Genomic DNA, 20,400 nt, shown 5'->3' on the forward strand with positions numbered 1-20,400 from the left:
ATTTCTCCCGGCAATCTTGATTCCAGCTTGTGTTTCTTCCAGTCCAGCGTTTCTCATGATGTTAGGACAATTCAAAAAAGTCTTCATTATAAAGGGACTAATTACAAACGTGTGGGCAGAGTAGAGAGTAGGGGAACTATTTGTGGCCATGCAGGTAGTGAAAGCTAACAGCTGTTGTTAAATACAGGCCTTAGGAGATGAGAGAAAGGAGAAATTACCAGAATTTGAAGGAAAGGGAGTCATTATAAAAAGTAACCTCTGAGAGTTTGTTGACCTTTGATTAAGGGAGACGGCCAGCACAAGGTGATCTCATGCAGAGAAAAAACACCCTGACTTTGCTCTCTTCTATCCCTTCAGTCTTCTTGATGGGACTTTCCATTCATTGAGCCAAACAAGAACCTGAAAACACAGATTAAGAATATGGTCCCCATAGATTAGCTTCCCTGAGGGGATACCAGGGCTTCACATATGGAGAGTAGGGGTGATACAAGGAGTCAGAAACATCTCATTTCAGTATGAATACCACTTCTTTAGCTATGTGACCAAAATCATAACCTCTCTTTGAATGCTTTTATGTTTCTTTTCCTAAAGCATTTCTTGTATGGTTAGTTTCTTTCACAGTATCACCTGATACTATATATTTATTATCTTAACAAAATTTCTAGTAGCAGTGCTGCTTCCCCAGTACATAAGCATGAACTACGTTAGCCTCTGAGTAATCAGATATTTTAAGAAAACACGTAGCTACTTGCCATCCAGACAGTTCTGAACTTTATTCTGAACATTCCTATACTGTTTGGTATGACAGTGTGCTTCTAAATATCTGTTGTCTGTACCACTAAAGGAACTCCAAGGTCTTCACTTTTTTATGTTGCTGGCCTTCTAGCTTTTTTTTTTTTTTTTCAGAAGTTTGGAAGGGCTTTCTTGGGGCTACTCTGAGCCCCTCACAGTGTTCCAGGAACCTATTGGTTTTGCTGTTGCCTTTTCTCTTTGGATATTTGGGAGGGAAGGCAGGAGGACCATCCTTCTCTCTCTTGGGAGAGAAAAGGCCCTTTTTGGAGACTGAGACGAGGTGTGGGAAAAGTAAAAAATTCAACAGGAGCAGAGTCTGGTGGGCCCTGGAAGTGGCCAGAGCTTCCTTAGAGAGAATGGAGGTCAGGAGTATTGGCTTCATAAGAGAGAAAGTGGCAGTAAGAGGGTCTAGAGTCAGGAAGAGCAGATCGGTGGCGCTTTGGGCCAGGTGTGGCCAGAGAGTGTGCTTGTGGATGTAGAGAAGGCTGATCTGATGAGGGTAGCCCAGCCAGTCCAGGGACCCAGCAGCCCCGTGGCCAGTGCAAGGCAACCTAGCTTCTGGCCATGTCCCAGGTGTACCCACCATACCTGGGCATGGCAGGGAGAGTTCAGGGTGATGCCCAGACCCAGGTTCAGTGAGACAAAGGGCTGGCTGTCCAAGTGTACTCACTTAGGCCGTTTACACCACTTAGAGACTAGATTGATGGACCAAGAAAGATCCAGGCCCAGTGTAAAGACAGTCAATAGACATCCCTGGCACCCAGCAAGAAGGCCAGTGAGGGCAACCCGTAGGAGCTTAGCTTCCATGCTATGGGCACGCAGGGGGCAACAGCCAGCCCAGGACAGCACCAGTTATTAGGCCAGTCAAGCCCTGGTGAGGGAAATATGCTAAGAGGAAAACTCAGGAGAAGCCATTTGCCAGCAGGAAGGTCAATAAGCCAAGCTAGGTATCACCCTCACCCAATGACTGTGGATCCAAGTGGCCACCTGGGAAGAGATAGCCATCATTATAGACCAGAGGGCTGTTCCCACAAGAACAGTGTGGGAAGGGCTGCCAGGACCAGTTTCATAAGAAGAGGGGAACAGGTGAATCTGGGCTGGAGTCTAGCTGTAATGCCCAAACTCATTGACCCACCAAAAGGACCTGTCTCCAAAAACAAACCACTTGAAGAGGAGGTTGAGCCACTTGGTGAAGAGGCTGATCCATACCACCATGATGCCCACCTGGTGAGAGGAATAGTAGGCCATGGATGGAGAACAGAAAGAGACTCTTGGAGTGTCCCAGAAACGTGATTCAGAGCCACACGTTCTCAATCAGGGCAGCTGGTTCGCAGCACCTCAACTATCATGATCCCTGTGCCTGGCATGGACTCCATGGCCACCAAAGAGCTGGCCTGACCAGGGTTTGGTCTGAGGTGGTGCATCCCTCCTTTGCTGCTGTGAAGATGGATATGTAATATCCAGGGCAAGATTCCTTCCAGACCAGACCTTTCTCCTCCGGTGGTGCTACCCTCCAGAGATATTTTGAGATCTCTTGGAGAGAAGGCTAGGGGCTACTCCTATTCTGTGGAGCCAGGGATACCCAGCAGGTGCTAAAGTGGGATCCTAAGTTTGCACACACAACTGGTTAATTCATCCGTGGCTTCCTCCCCCCAGCTCAAGACTCTCATGCTTGAGTTCATTCACTATTGATTTGGAAGCTGACACATTTGGAAGCCTCTTAATTTTGAGGGGTTGTCCCTAAAGTCTTGAGAGTTCTTATATATAGCACAGAATAGTCACACTTCTTCCCAGTTCTAAGCTTGTTTGCTTTGCCCCTCTCCTTTCCACAGTTTGTTTCTAATTGTATTTCTCTAGTAAAATATTTAACCATTTCTTCCTGAATCATGGATTCTAAGGTGCAATAAAAGTCCAAAGGGAAATATATATGTTGTTATACATAAAGACAGATATTTTTTCCCCCAGAGCATTTTCAGTGATTTCTGCAACCAACTTAATATTGTATACAAGTCTCTGCAGCCCCTGGGTGCAAGTACTTCTGTATCTCCTTTTGTTGAGTTCTCTATTTTTTTATGAATATGCATATTGGGGAAAAAACTTCCATCTGCTCCCTTTTAGCTGATTCTATCACTTTTTTGAGCTGTGCATCATTATGAAGCTTCAGAGAAAAATGATCATTTACGTTACATATAGATGTAAAGGAGAGAAGGAGTTGATGAATTGCAAACAAGTATAATCTATATGGACAAATTGTGCCGGAAGTGATTTCACCCCATTTTACTCTGCAAATGGAATGATTCCTGCCCAATCATTTGGCCAAGTGCCCAAGAACTCAGAGAAGAAAATCATCCTGTTGGCCTGTGCAGCAGGATTTCACCTCTCCCTATGAAGAAACAGGGACTTCCCTGGTGGCTCAGACAGTAAGGAATCCTCCTGCAATGCAGGAGACCCAGGTTTGATCCCAGGGTTGAGAAGATGCCCTGGAGAAGGAAATGGCAACCCACTCCAGTACTCTTGCCTGGGGAATTCCATGGACAGAGGAGCATGGCGGCCTACAGTTCATGGGGTCGTGAAGAGTCAGACATGACTGAGCAACTAGCACTATATGAAGAAACAGTGCTTCGCTCTAGGGCTCACCAGGGACTCCAGAGGTCAAAAGAAATCTCTGAACATTCTAATGTTATTCCTTATAGGTTCTTCTGTCATGGTTTCGTAATTTATAATATCGTGTGGACACATTGCTACATTGTGTATGTGAGAAATTTGCATGATGGAGTAAGAAATGTGAAATAATAAAAATATTTTCCTGGTAGCCTTTCCCTCTGCACTTTGCTTCCCAGGGTAGATCATTTGCCTAAATGTCCAGGTAGCGCTAGGGGTAAGGAGCCTGCCTGCCAAAGCAGGAGACATAAGAGATGTGAATTCTATCCCTGGGTCAGGAAGATCCTCTGGAAGAGGGTATGGCAACCCACTCCAGCATCATTGCCTGGAGAAATCCCATGGACAGAAGAGTCTGGCAGGCTACAGTCCATGGGGTCACCAAGAGTCAGACACAACTGAAGCAACTTAGCACACGTGCATGCAGCATAAAATTTTTAAAATATATGCCTTACTTTCAGCATGTCTTTCTACAAGGCCCTTTCTGTTGGCTATATCACACTCAGCTGTGACCCTATACTGTGTACACCAAGGCCTGAGGTGCAGCCATAATCCCAAATCTTTTATTTATTTAATATAGGCATTCATTTCTGTAGTCATTTATCCTTAAATGATTATTCCTATCATGTGACAAGAGTGAAGAATCAGAGCTAAATGCAGTAAAACCTCTTCCTTAACTAACAGGAGTAAACAAAGAAATATTCTGTCATGACAGAATGGTCTTTGGCTGCGAAGGTCTGTTAAATCAGCTGACTCTCTCCTTGATGTTGGAGAACACAGCTGTCTTAGCCCTCAGGCATTTGTGTCTGAAGGGTTTCAGATCACTACAAGACCATGCCAGTGTTATAGGAGCATGCACACGGCTTTGATTTGATGTTCAGGCATCAGTTTTTATGCACATACTGCATGCCTTATGCTGAGTGTTTTGTACACATTATCTCATTTAATCGACAAAATTCTGTGGAATATTAATACAACAATTATGTATATTTTGCAGTGGGAACAAAACAAAGCTCAGAGGGTAAGTGACCTGCCCGAAGTCACACAGTCCTCAAACCAGGATCTCCAGTTGATGTGTTGAGGTCAACACTGGGTGTGATGAGATGAATTCAGTGTTAGGACAGGACGTAGCATAAAGTTAGAAGGTTACTTCTATCTTATTTCCATAGCCACAAAACCTGGTCAAATTTAGAAACTGCTGTTCTCTTACCTGTATTTAGTCTCTATTCATTTTGCTTTCAACCTTTACATAATTTTAGCATGACTTCCCACTTTATGAAGGAGTGCTTGAAGTCTGCCTGCTGATTAGTTATACAATTTTATCGGCGGTGGCGTGGTGGGTGGGAATGGAAGTGCATGTGTGGGGTGATGGAGTATCTAGAATTTCATCATGTTATTTTCTCAGAACTTCTGCTTGTAACGGAAGTTTCTCAACATGAAATGTCATCAGTTTGGCCTCACTCAGGAAGTTGCAAGGCACTTGACTAACCTTAGTGCGTTGGACATTATCTAAGACCTGAAAATCTTTAGCTGCCTGGCATTTTAGGACTTTCAAAAGTTATCTTATTTCTTAATGAATTATTTTCTTAGTTTAGTTGATTTAAAAAATTATGATAAAATACTTCATGGAGAAGGTATATTCCCATTTATGTAAGCAATAGAATGGGGTGTGTGTGTGTGTGTGTGTGTGTGTGTTGGGGGTAGAGAAGGGGGGACCAAGATTTAAATAATCTATTTTTTGCTCTTTTCAAAACAGTATTATAAAGATTTTATCCATTTATCTGAAATAAAATTTCTCTGACTATGCATTCTGTCATAACAAACTTGAGTCTGTAAACCATAGGCTTTCCCTGGGACCAGAATAATCATTGAATTCCAGAACATGAAAAAGTTTTACAGCCTTTCTATACTGAAAGATTCAGCTGGTTCCAGTGGAGAGGCTATGGTGAGATGGTGGTGTGCTTAGTCGTGTCCAGCTCTTTTGCAACCCATGAACTATAGCCCTCCAGGCTCCTCTGTCCATGGAATTTTCCAGCCAAGATACTCAAATAGGTTGCCATTTCCTCCTCCAGGGGATCTTCCCTATCGAGGGAATGAACCCACGTCTCTTGCGTCTCCTGCAATGGCAGGAAGATTCTTTACCACTGTGCCACCTGGGAAGCTCATGGATTGAACAGATTGATTTAAATATAGATATGGAATGTGTATGGGAATAATAATTGTATTTAATGCACTCCAGCAAACAACTCCTAAATGCCCACTCTGTACCTAGTTTTATCCCAGCAATTAAAAAGACTAAAGAAAATAATCTTCATCACAAGAAGATCACCGTGTCATGGAAGGGCAAGCGTCATAATAAATAAAGTATAATATGATAAGTGTTTTAACCAACAGAGACACAAATTGCTATGGAAACACAAAGAGGAGAACACCAAAGGGAATCATTGAAGGCTTCACAGAATAAGTGATTTTGGTGGTGAGTCTCAAGAAAACAGAGGGAGGCTTCTGAATATAGAAAATAACAGGAGCCACTCCAGGAAAATAAATAATGTAAAAAAAGTAAAAAAGGGAATAGTGAAGTCAGGACACTGCAAGTGCATTGCTTTGGCTGGAGAGTATAGAGTGAGAGGTGGGGGAAAGATATGACTCATAGGGTAGGTTAAAAATTGTTGGGGAGGATTTTATATATCCTGGAAGGTTTAAATACTATACTAGAGACAATGAAAAGCCATCACACATTTTTAAGCTGAAAGTATGTGATTTAATTTTTGTGTTAAATTACATACTGAATTGTGCCTTCCCCATCCCCTCAAATTGATATGTTGAAGCTCTAAACTCCATCATATGGTATTTGAAGATGAGGTCTTTGGGAGATAGGTTTAGATTATGTCATGAGGGTGAGGACATCGTTATGGGATAATGAGAGCCTGCTGTCTCTCTCTGCCTTGTGAGAATACAGCAAGAAGACAGGCCAGGAAGAGAGATTTCAGCAGAACTCAACATGCTGGCAACTTGATCTTGGATTTCTAGCTTTCCAAACTGTGAGAAATGTTTCTGTTGTTTAAGTCACCCAGTCTATGGTGTTTTGTTAGGGCAGCCTGAGCTGATACATGCAATTATTCAGGAAGTGGGCCAAAACAGATGTAGAGTTCAGAAAAGAGACTGAGGTAAGGTGATTGATTTGGAAATCATATATATATATATATATATATTTATAAGCGTATATACTGACAATAAAATCTTATCTGGTAGAAATTTTTTTGTCTGAAGTTCTAAGGTGACATATACTTTAACAACAGTCTGGACAATACCAAATGCATACAGTTTTTTATCATTAAAATTAGGGTATTTCAAAATTAAAAATATTTACACTTAAAAATGAGAAATCTGTACAATTATTAAAATTAGTTTTACTAAATCAGAATTGACAATATGTTTTTATCTATACTTTCATACAGAAAACAGTGAAGAAATCAACAAAAATAATTACTAAAACTCCACTGTGGATTAGGATAAAATGTCTCTAATACTAACTCATACTTTCCCAGTAATTATAAAAATGAGTATAAACGCTGCTTGGACAATTAAACAGACATGCTCTGTTACTATTCACTCAACAATATACACAAATTGAAAATAGGCATGTATAAAAAAAGCGGGAGTCTTTTTGCAGAATCACTTTTGCACTTATACAATAAAGCTAAATAAACATACCCCAAACTTACATTATCTTTTTTCTGATACAGGGAAGTAAAATATTAACATTTTAGCATTTAAAGAAATAAATATACATATTATTTACAATAACTGGGAATGTTAGAGATATGGGTTTTTATTTACAATTATTCCCATTAAAACATTTTAACTTCAAGTAGTATCTGCAAATACTTCTCTTCTACTCCTATTTGATCTTTTAGCTCAGAAAGAGTTAAAATGGGACACATCTGTAGATACACAGTTGATAATGTATATTCAGTCACTTGGCTCTCTGATAGTAATCTTCTGTACCATGTCAGACAGATTTTCAGACTCCAGGTCTTCTTTACCATTATCTGAATTTTCTGATGAGATGTAACAACCAGAGTCCCTTGGGCAGTCATCTAACTGTGACTTATTTAAGATGTCTGGACTTAAGGATAGAAGCATGGATTCACTTTCTTGCTCTGGAATAGCTGTAAATGGAAAAGAGAGAACAGGTTAGGCAAAGCCACGAATTCACATATTCATTCATCTTCAAGTTATTTTAACTGTTTCAACTTCATTACAGTGGAAACTTCTGTAAGTAAATGATATATTTGTTCATCATAAATGAGATGTTTGCTCTCAAATATTCGAGCCACTCTTTCCTTAGAAGATAAAGTTTGCCTTTTGTTGCTCACTTGGAGTTTCACGGAATTCAAGGAACTGCTTACAGAAGTGAAGATCAATATGGGCTCTCCTTTTACATTGATAATAAGTTGCCAAAGAAAGCAGATTGTAGCCACAGTGTGACTGATGCCTTGTCCAAATACTCCTTAAAGTAACATTAGAAGAAGTCATTTGTAGTTTAAACGTACAATCCTAGTCAATAGTTGTTTTTGCGAACAATTTGAGAATCATGATAATGTTGATTAATGAATAAAAGATCAATGTGAGAAATAATATACAATAGAATTTCAATGACTTGAATTTAATAATTTCCATGTTTGGAAAATATAGAATTCTCCTATGTTTGAATTCATCAGAAAAGTAGACATAAAACAGACATTTTTTATCTTTTGGCTGTGCCCCATGGCTTATGAGGTCTTATTTCCCCAACCAGGTATTGAACCCAGGGCATAGCAGTGAAAAGTGCTGAGTCCTACCCACTGCCAGGGAATTCCTCAGGTTGCTTTTAGATAGTATAACGTATCCATTGAATGTGCTTTTTGTAGTTTGCTACATCTTTGTTTATATTTCTGAATAACAATTATATATATATTCAGGTTGGTAATCCTGTGTCATCAAACCAGTATTCTTAATACAACAGGCATTATCATTTGGGTAAAAAATAATATTAGAGATGTAATGAAAGATCTTTCTAAAGAACCTAAGGAGGCCTATAGTTTTACTCTTCTCAGTAATTTTTAGCATCAGCGTTCTCTTTGTCAAGGTGAAGTTTCTTTCTTTCCTGAGGAGAGGAGATGGGTCTTAAGCCACCATCTCTCAGCTATATGAGCATGTCTTGCTATTGTCCCTTCTAAACCTGAGACTGCTCTACTTTGGACATTGGAATAGCCCTACATTGGAAGAACATACATTTCAGGGTGGTTTAAGATCTCTGCCTTCAGAGGCTGTGCATTTCATCTCATTCCAATGAGAAGAAAGTAGATCCAAACTTCAAAATCCTTGGAAGAAGGAAATTGTGTACTGGTGTAATTTTCCTCAGTTGACTCAAGTAATCCACGCTTTGTCTTGTCTACATTTCTCCTGCTTTTAAATGCATTTTATAGGCTTCTGATAAATAGTCAACATTCATTTATGGTTCACTGACTATCTAATTGCTATCAACCTCCATTACAAGAGAGAATTGAGCCTAGCATCCTTGTGTCTAATGATAAGTTCTCCTCAATGTATCTATAATGGTACTAGTTATGCCCCTTTCATGGAGGAATGGAGCAAAGAGTCACTTAAATTATTTCCATATTCTGTGGTTTTATATGGGGAGCATAGGTTGAGAAAAGTTGGAAAAAAATGATAAAAATAGTTTCTTAGTATATTCATTTTCAAAATGAATCATAACAGTTCTTTTAACCTTTTTTTCAAAGTTTTTATTCACCACAATGAAACCACATTTATGCTAGTCTTCTGAATCTTCTCCACATTTGCCACAACTTTATTTAACTGTGGGCTCAATTATCAAAAATTTAAGCCTAGTGATGTTATAACTAGTTCTTGGTATAAGGAACTTCAACTTAATGTGAACTTTTTGTAATTATTGTTTTAAAATGTTGGCTATTGTGAAGCATTTTGTCTTTATTAGTTATAAGCCTTTTAGCTTTAGGGGAGTCTAGTTAATCTTGACTAGTCTTGATAAGTATCAGTCATTCACTTGTGGTTCCATGCCCTTCTTTTGTGAAAAGGCAGCACTGAAATGGGACCTCAATCTTTAAGGAAAAACCTTTTCCTCTTCCTTTGCTTTTTTGTCTTATTGCCACTGCAGTGAAAGAGCTGGCTCTGTGTTCCATTATCCAAGTGTTTCTTGAAAAGAACAGAGGAATTAGCCTTTTTGCAGTGCTTCCTGCCTCATCAGCAGTGATCACCATATTCAGAGTGTGATCCTCTTCGTCAGAATGGTGGTGGGGATAATACCATATTTCCCCAGATATATTTGGGCTTATTACCTCAACACAAAATTGAAAGAACTGAGATCCCTTCCTCAGACTGCCATCCTAAAAGCGACTTAGCATAATAACTACTTCCAACACTGTACTCTGTTTAGGTTGATTACTGATTGTGGGACTCTTCAAGATAAAAAACTTAGGCTTAAAGACCCTGATTTCTAAAATTAGCTCTTTTCCTTTCCAAAAAATAAGTACTTAGGTTGTTATTTCATCCTCAGAGAGTTCTATATGTTCACCCCAAAGGGCAACAAAGTAAAGAAACAATAAATCTAACTTTAAACAGAGAATATGCCATTTTTAATATTAGTAATAAAATGTATCTGTTTTTGTTTCCACCTGAGAAATGCTGTATCACATTCTCCATATTCTAGGAATGGTTCATTTTAAATACAGGTTATTTATTGTAGAAACCTTTCATCTGCAATTTTTATGGAAAAGGGAAATAGTTTCTCAGTATGGAAGTTATGCAGCACAGTAATTTACAGAACAGCAGTAATTTGCTAAATGATTTCCTAGTGAAATGAAAACACGACTATGCCTCCTCAAAAGCTTCCCACCAGGCTTGCAATAATCTCAGGCAGGTGATCAGCTGGAACCCCTCAACTGTAACTATAAAAAGAAAAGGCAGGTCATTAAGTTATATGATAGAAAGGAAAGCTATCTAGCATTCAGTTTTTGTATTTGGAGGGTCAAGATTTTCCTCTTGTTTTTTTTTTTTTTTTTTTTTCATCTTGACACTAATGACTTAAGGATTGGCATAAACCTAGGTCTTATGCTATGGGTAGTTTTTCCAGCAGAGGAAATGAATTCACACTAATACATTCACATGTTCTAAGTCATTTAGTCTCTTCATGTGGTCATGAAGCAGAGTAAAGCTAACTGACCTACCTAGAAATTGAAACTATATCCTTCATCAGTTTTGTCCCATGGTCCAGTCATCTGAGCTAACCAGGTAAGTAGCACATTGGAATAAGAATCAGTTTGATTATAAAATTCCTTAGAATATCTGAGTGCATCTTTTTATACAAAAACATTTCTGATAATACATGACGTTAAAGAATTAACATATAATTTTTCTATTTTTTTAAATTGTGTAAAAACATATGGACATCATATAATGCACAAATGAAAGTGTTAGAATTTTAGATTTCTATATTTCTGAGATTGTTTACAATGTTTTGTATTTTATTTTAATACAGAACAAAAAATTAAAATGGTACTATTTTTTTAATAAAGCCCCTGAATAGTTTGAAAATATCCCCAAAGCTGTACATTTGAAAATCTGAGTATACTGAAGAATTAGTAAGTAATCTGAAAAAGGGTGTATCTTATTGCTACCAGCTAACATCAGGCATAAAGGAGTACAGAAAGCAGCTCCAAACAGTTCTGCCCTCTATGTAGTGAAAATAAAACGATCATTTTAAGAAAGGAATTATTTAGAAGACATTTTGTCTTAAAAGAACTAATTTGAATATTAAACTATTTCATTTCTTACCAACATTTTTATGGAATTGTATAAAGCCCGTGGTTCAACATAAGGTAGTGATCAATGGAGATAAAAAGTGACGTGATGATTAGAATATAAGACAGCTAATATAATTATTCATAAAATAATTATATTGAGTTGTGACATTTAATTAAGTATAGGCAATCTCAATTATATTAAAAGTGAAGAAAGCTTTAAGGAAATCCAACTAGATCCTAATTCTGGGAAAAAGTTATCATGCCCTGAAGAGAAAAATCTGTCCTATATTCACATATTAGAAAGTTGAAGATTTAATAAAAAATGTAAACTACTAGTTTTTGCTTGACTTTCCTAGTTTTCTTTACACAAACATTCCAGATTTTGACTTTATTATCTTGTTTGCCATAAATATGAAGCTTCTGTCCTTTATACCATGTACTATCAAGTAAAATCCAGAGGGCATAGGAAGATAGCTGACCAATGAAAGTGCTCAATAAACAATCTATTTAATAAAAAGAATGCAATACTTAGGTTAATTAAAGGAAATATGAACTAAAGAAAATCAAATAAGAAATTTTGTTGAAATTCAAATGAAGACACCTCTTGGGCCTTTGTATTATCCTCCTCTATTTTCTCTAGTCCAGTACCATCTTCAGAGAGGAAAAACAAGGCTTATGCACCTTTGTTGTTTAGTCGCTAAGTTGTGTCAGACACTTTTGTGACACCAGGGACCCTAGCCCACCAGGCTCCTCTGTTTCTGGGATTTTGCAGGCAAGAATACTGGAGTGGGTAGCCATTCCCTTCTCTAGGGGATCTTCCTGACCCAGGGATTGAACTGAGGTCTCCTGCACTGCAGGCAGATTCTTTACTGTCTGAGCTACAAGGGAAGCATTTTAAGATGGTTCAAAATTTCAGCCTCATTTTTAGCTCCATATCAGTTCCTCAAACCGAGACTCAAGCATTCTCCAGATCACTGTGGCTATATTTGTTTGGCTAGAGATAGCATTGTCCATGGAGGGGAACATTCACTAGACAATATGGCATAACCTACTTATTTCTGATTTCATCTTAACATGTCTTTAAGTTACCTAAACATTTTAATTTTCTATTTAGTGAATAACTGATATTTATTTTATTTGAATACTAGTCCACCTTTTGAAAAAACAACAAGAACAAAGTGAATACAAGAATCTCTTCATGGGAAACCAACCAGTGACTGTTTTCCTGAGGCCATGAGAGAACATGGAGTTGAAACGACTCTACCTCTGTTTGCTAACCTCTCTTTGCATTCAAGCATCATAGTCGCCTCTCTAATGAGCTGTGTTCTGGAGAGTATGTCTTTTCACTTACACTCACAACAGCTGCTCACTGTGCAGGCTCCTTCAGTGGCACAGAGTCACACTCACTTGAGATCTAATTGCTCTGTACCAATGGGGACCTCATATCAGGCTACCACATCCCCAAGCACATATCCCCATGAAAGGCCTTGGTCCCAGGAAGTATTTGCCCTTGGTTGAATTGTTGTCCTATTATACTATTTTGATGATGACCAAATAATATAAAAAACTATTATCGTACTGCTTCATTAGGGGTCTTGGGAAATCAATATCACATTTCTTAACATTTAATTTAATCCTGTTTACTTGACATGGTGAAATGATAACTTAATTTCATTATTTTAAAATTTATTATATTTGGCAAAACAGGATTATGTTACATATTACTAATGTACAATTTGTTTTTATCATTTACTATGTTTTGGGCATCTTTTCATGTCAGTCTGTATTTAATTCTCCTGATATCTTTATCCTGCTTTATTGTTTGCCTATATCTTATTTATAACAAATTAACTACTAATAGAATTTCACATTAGTTTTAGTTTTGAACTGAAACTCCTAGTAGTTTAACTAGTATTTTTATGCATTGTAGAAGTTAATCAAATTCCTAAAATTTGGAATTTCTGGATTCAAAAGTATACCTATTTTAAACTTTGATAGTTTTTTACATTTTTAGAAATCTACTCACACACTTTCACCCTTACCTGCACACATGGCTAATGTATGCATGAAATGAATCCTAACAACATATTCCAACACCCAGCTGCCTGTAACAAAACCTTTTATGTGTAAAGTGGGATTGCAGGGGACTCTAAACTTTATAACCAGAAAAAAAAGTTTTGCTTACTATTTGCAGTTCTCTTCATTCTCTCACTCAACATATATGCTTTCCACAAGCATTTGTTAACTGTGGATTCAATGCCAAGCATGACACTAGGGGCTTTGGGAAGGCACATGGTGATAGAGGATTGTATCTGGTTTGACCAGGGTAATCACTACAAAGCCATGCCTAGTACACAATCACAGTGCAATGTAAAGACAAGTACAGGAATGCCTTACATGTACAGATGTTACAAGTTCTCTAAATGACTGAGGTGAAAATTCTATGAACTGTTTTCTCTGGAGATGGTTCTCTGAAGTATAGTGTTTTTATTTCTTTTTTTTTTGTTGTTCTTTGTATTATATGGAATATGGCATCTATCATAATTTAAATTTTAGGAGATAAAACTAAAAAAAATTTGAAGAAACTTTACATGAGGCAAAATGGCTATGGCTAGAAATAGATATTAAATACATATTTATAAATACATAAAAGTAAAATGCCCATGTGCCTCCTCTACTCTGTCTGTGGAGAGAGTCAGCATATATTTTCTTAAAAGCTGCATGTTTCTTGAATCTCAGTCCAAATCATATGGCAAGTGGGTTGGAAACAACAGGCACGGATGTCAGGGGCTAAGGCACCAGGCAACCCTGGCACACTGTCAGGCCAACTGCTGGACTGCTGCTTGGCATCGCTACAAAGCTCTCCTGCTGGCAGCTCATGTTCCAGGCTCCTGGCTGGGCTTTGCCATTTGCCCTGCATCGTTGTGGGCAGGTAGGCAGGCAGGAGGGCACAAGCGGGGATAGTTGAGCGATGTGGAGCTGCTGTGACCGCAGCTGGTGCCAAGGGCCTGGCACACAACCCACCCTTCCCCCTTCCTCCTCGCTGAGCACTGTGAACCAAGGGTGCAGGTAACACCTCCAATATGTCATATACAGGTTCCAAGAGAGTTTGCTTTATTCTGTTACGAGGTTGTTTTTTGTTTTCAATTTAAATTTTAATTATCCCTGGGCTATTGGGAGAGCAAGATATTTCCATCACCTATTTTCCCCAAGGAGGATTGTACACATTCTAACAGACACACTTTTAAGATACATCAAAGTGCATCTCTGCATAGGAAAAGAGAAATGAGTTCAGAATAAAAAGAAAATATTTACTATAAATAGCAGTTAACTATCTTTTTATTTTAAAGAGGCATTTCTCAGCAAGGCAAAGGGGTCTTGAAGGTTGTATTTATGGAAAAATACACACACACACACATATTCTCTATTCTCTTTTTTCCTTGCTGGGAATATTTATTCAAAGTAAACAAACCGTTTTAAAATTCAGATGATAAATAGAGAAATTCTAAAGTGCACAAAATAGATTCCACTCATTGGCTCCTTCAAGAGCCAAGTAGTTACCCTAATTTTTCTTCTCCTTCTAACCTCATCTAGATTCCCAGCTGAAGGAGCCAGTAGCCTGATTCTGCTCAGTTCTAATGTGTCGTGAGAAGAAATTCAGAATATCTCTGTGCTAGTCTTGCTTGGAATTGTAGAACCCAAAGTTGCTATTTCTACTCTAGAAGTCATGCAATGATCAGTCCTAACACCACTCAGCCCTACTGTCAGTTTGTTGGAGAAGTGTCTTTACCTCCTGTCAACCAATGACCTAAAAAAGTTTAATCCAGTTAACCTTTTCAAGGTCAAAGTGGGTACAATGCTATCTATTTTGGCCTAAGAGAAAAGGGAAACTGCTTGTTCTAAGTCTAGATTTCTGTTTGTTCCTGTCCCATTCCCCACCCTTTTGGTCCCTCTAAATGTATTAAAGGCTCACATTGGAGTGTGGTCTTTTCTACATTATCTCAGAGCTCTAACTCCTGTGATCAGAACCGGTGCCCACTCTGCTCCCTTTTTATAATGAATAATAAGCAAAGCAAAACTTTCTAACCTAAATAGCAATGAAACGCTAAACTAGGAATTTATTGACGTTCCCCAAACTGACATTATTCAATGATCAAAATAAAATGCATACATAAAATCCTGGTCAATTTGCATACCCCGTTCTTCCACATAACAAAAAAAAGCTATTTTAAACCTATGACTGTGACATGCATTTGTTTTTAATAATGTCTCATTTTTAAACAACCATATATTCAAGGTCTTTATCATTCAAAGTACATGAAGGTTGTGCATTTAATCTTTAGCATGGTTGTAGAAGATATGATTCACAGAGTAGAGAACAGATAAAAATAAGCACGCAGCAGCATGGTGCCGAATCATCAGAACTCACCATCTTATCAACAAATAAAAGTCATTCTTCTTTATTTCTTGAGCAAAGCAGTTTCATATAAGATAAATAGCTTTCAGTCAGAATAGCCTAACATGCAATATGCATCTTTTTGACATGTATATTCTAATACTACTTTAGACCGTAAGATTAAAAGAGGAAAAGTCTCAGGGTTGTGTGTTGAGAACAAACACTGGTTGAATCTGCATTTTTTTCCATTTTTCATCTCCTAGAATTTGGCTCTATATGGATAAGTTTGTACATTACTGGATATTATTAAATGGTCAACCTCTAGTAACCTTCAAGTACTGTTTTCTAAAGAGAAATAATTCAGGGAATTTTTATGCTTTTTATATCAAACATGGAAAGTCACATCATAATTTGGAGAGACTGTCTTTTGTTTTTAGAGACCAGGGCATAGTAGAATGTGTTTCTGATAGGTTTGAGAGACTGGGTTCTAGATATGTGACCTTGAGAAGGCTACTCCAGTTCTAGTTTCCTCATCTTGTAAAGGAAGAATTTGAGTCAGATGGTTTTTAAAATTAGACCTAGCTCTAAGATGATATCATCTATAAATTGCTGTACTTTTGTTAACAGAGAAGGTACATGGGTGATGTGGAAGGCAGAATAAAGAAATTAAGTGGATACTGTAAGTGGCCCAGGCCTTTGGACTGGACTGATGGTCCCTCTGTGGGTCTCTGCTGAGCGCACTTTCATGCCTTAAAGCACTGTTTACCAGGCCTCTCTGGCCCATTCCATTCACAAAGCCTGTTTCAATGTAGCTATACAAGCCTTTGAACCTTTAAGGCTGCCATGCTGTTACAAAACTTCCTTTCTCATTTAAAAATTAACTTCCACTTTCTGAGATGGACAAGTGAACTGAAGTTCTTGGGGAAGTCGACAAAACAGTAGAAAGCTTGCATTTTCAAATAGTCATTATTCTATTCATATTTACTGGTTTGTATGTGTGGAAGAAAGGACTTGTTTTTATTTTTAAATTTTATTTATTTTTTAAGAACTTGTTTTTTTGTAGTAAACTACCTTTAATTAAAACTCCAACTCTACTACTAATCTAGCTGTTTGGCCTCTTTGAAATTCATCTCCGAAATATTTTCTCATCTATAAAATGGGCAAAATAGCTACATGGATGTTATTGTAGAAGAAAAGCAATTATTTGTTAGTGTTCAAAAAATAGTGTTTTTCCTCCCTCTATTTCAGTATCAGCTTGTTTGGGAGAGTACTGATAATGATACTGAAAATCATCACTTTCAAGACAGAATCCATTTCTTGGTATAATATTGCATAGTGAGGATCCATGTTTTGAAATGAAGAGATGTGAAAGGAGCTGCCTCATTTACTTGGAAGATATTCCTAGACCAGTTTACACTGATCAGTTTGGTTTTGGCTTGTAAATAGGTTACTTTCTTAAGTCTGACCTTTGTTTGCCTCTATGACCTGATTCCTTTCTTTTCTGCATCTCCTAGCCACCACAACTTCAAAGAAGGCATAAAAACTCCTAAGCCTAAAGGATGAAATCAGTTCTGTGGGTGTCAAATTAGTGATGCGTGTGAAAACTCCTTGAAAAGGATAAGGACCTTTGCGAGCTCAAGAGAGCAAGTAAAGATTCAATAACGTACGATTTCTATAAAGTAAATTAATTCTTACTAGACAAAAGGCCCATGTATAATAAATATGTGCAGTTCAACACTGCCATTTCGTGAGACATATGAGGGAGAATAAAGGAAAGCTCACGAGGGGACCGTCAGGAGGCCTGGTTCCTATGTAGAGCTTTTCTCCTGACTGTCAATCTGGGCTATTAATTGCAGTATAAGAAAGTCTAACAACATCACAAACACTGGTCCTAGCTTCCTAATTCACCAAGTGCTTAAACTTGGGCAAGTTTCTTATCTTCTCATTTCTCATTATAAAAAGAGGGATGATACCACCTCAGAGAGTTGTGGACAGCTTTAAAGAAGATAGTACGTGTAAAGACCCTGGCTCAAAGCTTTAGAGAACATGTTCAAAAAAATAATTAATGGTTATTATTCATATTACTTTGTAAAGAGAAGGTTGGATTAGGGGATATAAGTTCTTTTTCATCTTTAGAATTAGATACCATCCCCCTTTTTCTTCTGATGAAATACTCCTGACAGAGTTTGGCACTCCCTGAGCTCAGGGTTTAGGGAGCCCAGTCAGATTTGGTAAGAGTAATGATCAGATCGGGCAGTTGTGAAAACAAAGGCTAGCTTATCTTTATAAACCCAGTTGGTGTGGCCAATATTCAAGTGAATCTTCATGTGTTACTCCACCTTCAGTTTATACTTACAAATACAGAGACAATGACCTCAGATAATAAAAGTAAGTGCTGAATATTTTTGCAAACTATTATAGCATTTTGAAAGAATACTATAAACACATACAAGATGTGACTATATGGTAATAAAATGAATTTTCTTGTCTGGTGCAAAGGCTCATTAGCTCAGAGCCATGCTCTCTCTGTGCAGTTCTACAAACGTTGCATATGACAGTTCTCGCTAATGGCTCATGCTGTCACTAAATATTTGTCTCTGACTCCCCCAGTCTTAGGGAATGCGGACACCCTCTTGTGTGTAAATTAATAGGTCTGCAGAATCTAAATGAAGTACCCAGTAAAGCCCTTTCATTTTCTGGATCCAGTAAGCAGCAAAAAAAAAAGAAAGAAAGAAAGAAAGAAAGTAAAGGTCCTCTTTCTATTTATAGATTTGACCAGAGTTGTTGTTTCCAAATGTATAAGAAAATACTTTTTTTTATTGGAAAGAATGCTTTATATGATTCTCAGTAAATAAAACTGGGAATTTGTTTTTAATGATTTTACTATTTACATTAACCTTCAATTCTGTGAGGGAGAAGAGTAGCTACGCATACTTACTTTCTTCATCAAGGAGATTTTCAGCAGCTGATAGTAACCTCATCCTGTCTTCTGGGTTTTTAATGTTTAATTCAATGAGGTGACTCTCTTTTATATCCTTTAAATCTTCTAGGGTCTCGTAACCATTGAGCAAAAGTGTTGAAGTATATTCCTGTGGGGAAGAAAAAACTTTGTACAATATAAACTACGCAGATGAAACATTTTACTTTTAGTTATTTTTAGATTTTTAAAAAGCATAGAAATGTATGGAAACAGTGCATTGGAACCGAAAGGTGCCAACAGAACTTTTGCTTTATTTTATTTTATTTGTACTGGTTTTCTACAGATGAACGCAGGACGTTTAAAAAGCATGTTGTACATTTCTCACCTTCTGGAAGGACAAATGTAAGGAAGAAATGATTACCTTAAGCAATGCAATGCTAAATCATGGATCAATTAAATAGCTGGATCACTCATCCCATCTGGCACATTTTCACTTCTCAAATAGCAAAATTGAAAAAGCTAGTGGTTTTTTTTGGCTATCAGTAAAATGCCTCTCATAGAGTATATTATAATAATATTTCTGGATCTATATCTCTTCCTGTTTGCTTGATCGCAAAATTATCTACCCTCATTAACTTCTTGGGGCAGGTCAAAAAAGGAGTTTGAAACAGATACAATTTATATAAGTATACCTAACATTTTGGTTGAAAGGTATTTTATAAACCTAGGGCATTCCAGACTTTTTATTTAATTAAAAGCTTTTATTAAGCATTAGAACACTATGGTAGGGAAAAGTATTATTTCCTTTTCTTAGCATGTATATTTTGTCCATCATTTGCATTAATATATATTAGTTTAAAATTCATAAGCTGCTGATTTCAAAGTCTGTATGTTATTTATGTAACCTCTGTTCTCTGTAACAGAATAAAAATGCAAAGTGAATTTAAATGCTTTTCAACTTCCTCAAATATTCCTCCCATTTTACTTGATCATTAATCCAATATCCTTATTTTAGTTACTAAAATTGAATAAGAGGATATAAAAGTTTTAAGTAATCAGAAAGAACTTATTACTAGCCCTTTATTTATTTAGAAAAAGGAAAGAAAGAGTAGCAATTCTGTTTTAAAATAATGTATCCTAGAAGGATCATAGAATCAGAACAGAAAAAAAAAAAATTCCCAATCTGATGTAACTAACTGAGAGTTCTTGAGTAAGTTTCACTTCCTCAGACCTTGGTTTTTTCATAGGTCACAGAACAAACAAGTAGCTGAAGTAGGATTCAAACATGTGCCTCCTCCAAGGAGTATACCATTTGGAGGGCACCAATAGTAATATTGAAATGTCTATGTAGTGTGTCTACAGATAGGAATACAGCTAGATAATTCAGGAGAAACAGTTAAGGAAAGATTAATTGGTTATTTTCTTGATGATGGATTTTGAAAACTATCAAAATACTGCTGTGTTAGTTTTAGAAGGAGATTGTAAAATGGTAAATTTAGTGAGGCTAGGCATAGTGGATGTACATGCCATTTAACAACACAGAGATACTTCATAAAAATTTCTCTAATATAACAAGAAAATAACTGGATTATAAATATAGACAACAGTTTCCCTAACACAATCATTATGGGGGCTTAATAATCATTGTTTTCTAACAAATTTCTTTAAAAACAAATTTGGTTACTTTCTATTGAGTTGCTTTTGCTCTCTGCTCTATAGGAAATACATTTTCTTGTCATTCTTCCTTTCAATTCTTTGAATTTTTACCTTCACTCTTTATATTCTCTTTATCATTCTCATTACCAAGT

General features: G+C 37.2%; 1 protein-coding gene and 1 pseudogene across 3 annotated transcripts in view; both read right to left on the bottom strand.

Annotated features, from left to right (window-relative positions):
• Nucleotides 1-838: 838 nt before the first annotated feature.
• Nucleotides 839-2,168, bottom strand: LOC120882105 (annotated as a pseudogene).
• A 3,726-nt stretch (nucleotides 2,169-5,894) lies between these two features.
• Nucleotides 5,895-20,400, bottom strand: part of SAMSN1 (SAM domain, SH3 domain and nuclear localization signals 1) — a 104,380-nt gene continuing 89,874 nt past the window's right edge. For 2 of the 3 annotated variants that reach the window (XM_040227194.1, XM_040227199.1), the window contains exons 7-8: nucleotides 18,611-18,761; nucleotides 5,895-7,622 (exon numbers count right to left, since the gene is read on the bottom strand). In XM_040227194.1, the coding sequence (XP_040083128.1) occupies nucleotides 7,423-7,622; nucleotides 18,611-18,761 (351 nt within the window). In that variant the 3' untranslated portion in view covers nucleotides 5,895-7,422. The remainder of the gene's footprint in view (nucleotides 7,623-18,610; nucleotides 18,762-20,400) is intronic. The other variant, XM_040227191.1, reaches the window with a different exon arrangement.

The sequence above is a fragment of the Oryx dammah genome, unplaced genomic scaffold (assembly GCF_014754425.2).
Source record: "Oryx dammah isolate SB20612 unplaced genomic scaffold, SCBI_Odam_1.1 HiC_scaffold_2, whole genome shotgun sequence".
NCBI classification, from domain to species: domain Eukaryota; kingdom Metazoa; phylum Chordata; class Mammalia; order Artiodactyla; family Bovidae; genus Oryx; species Oryx dammah.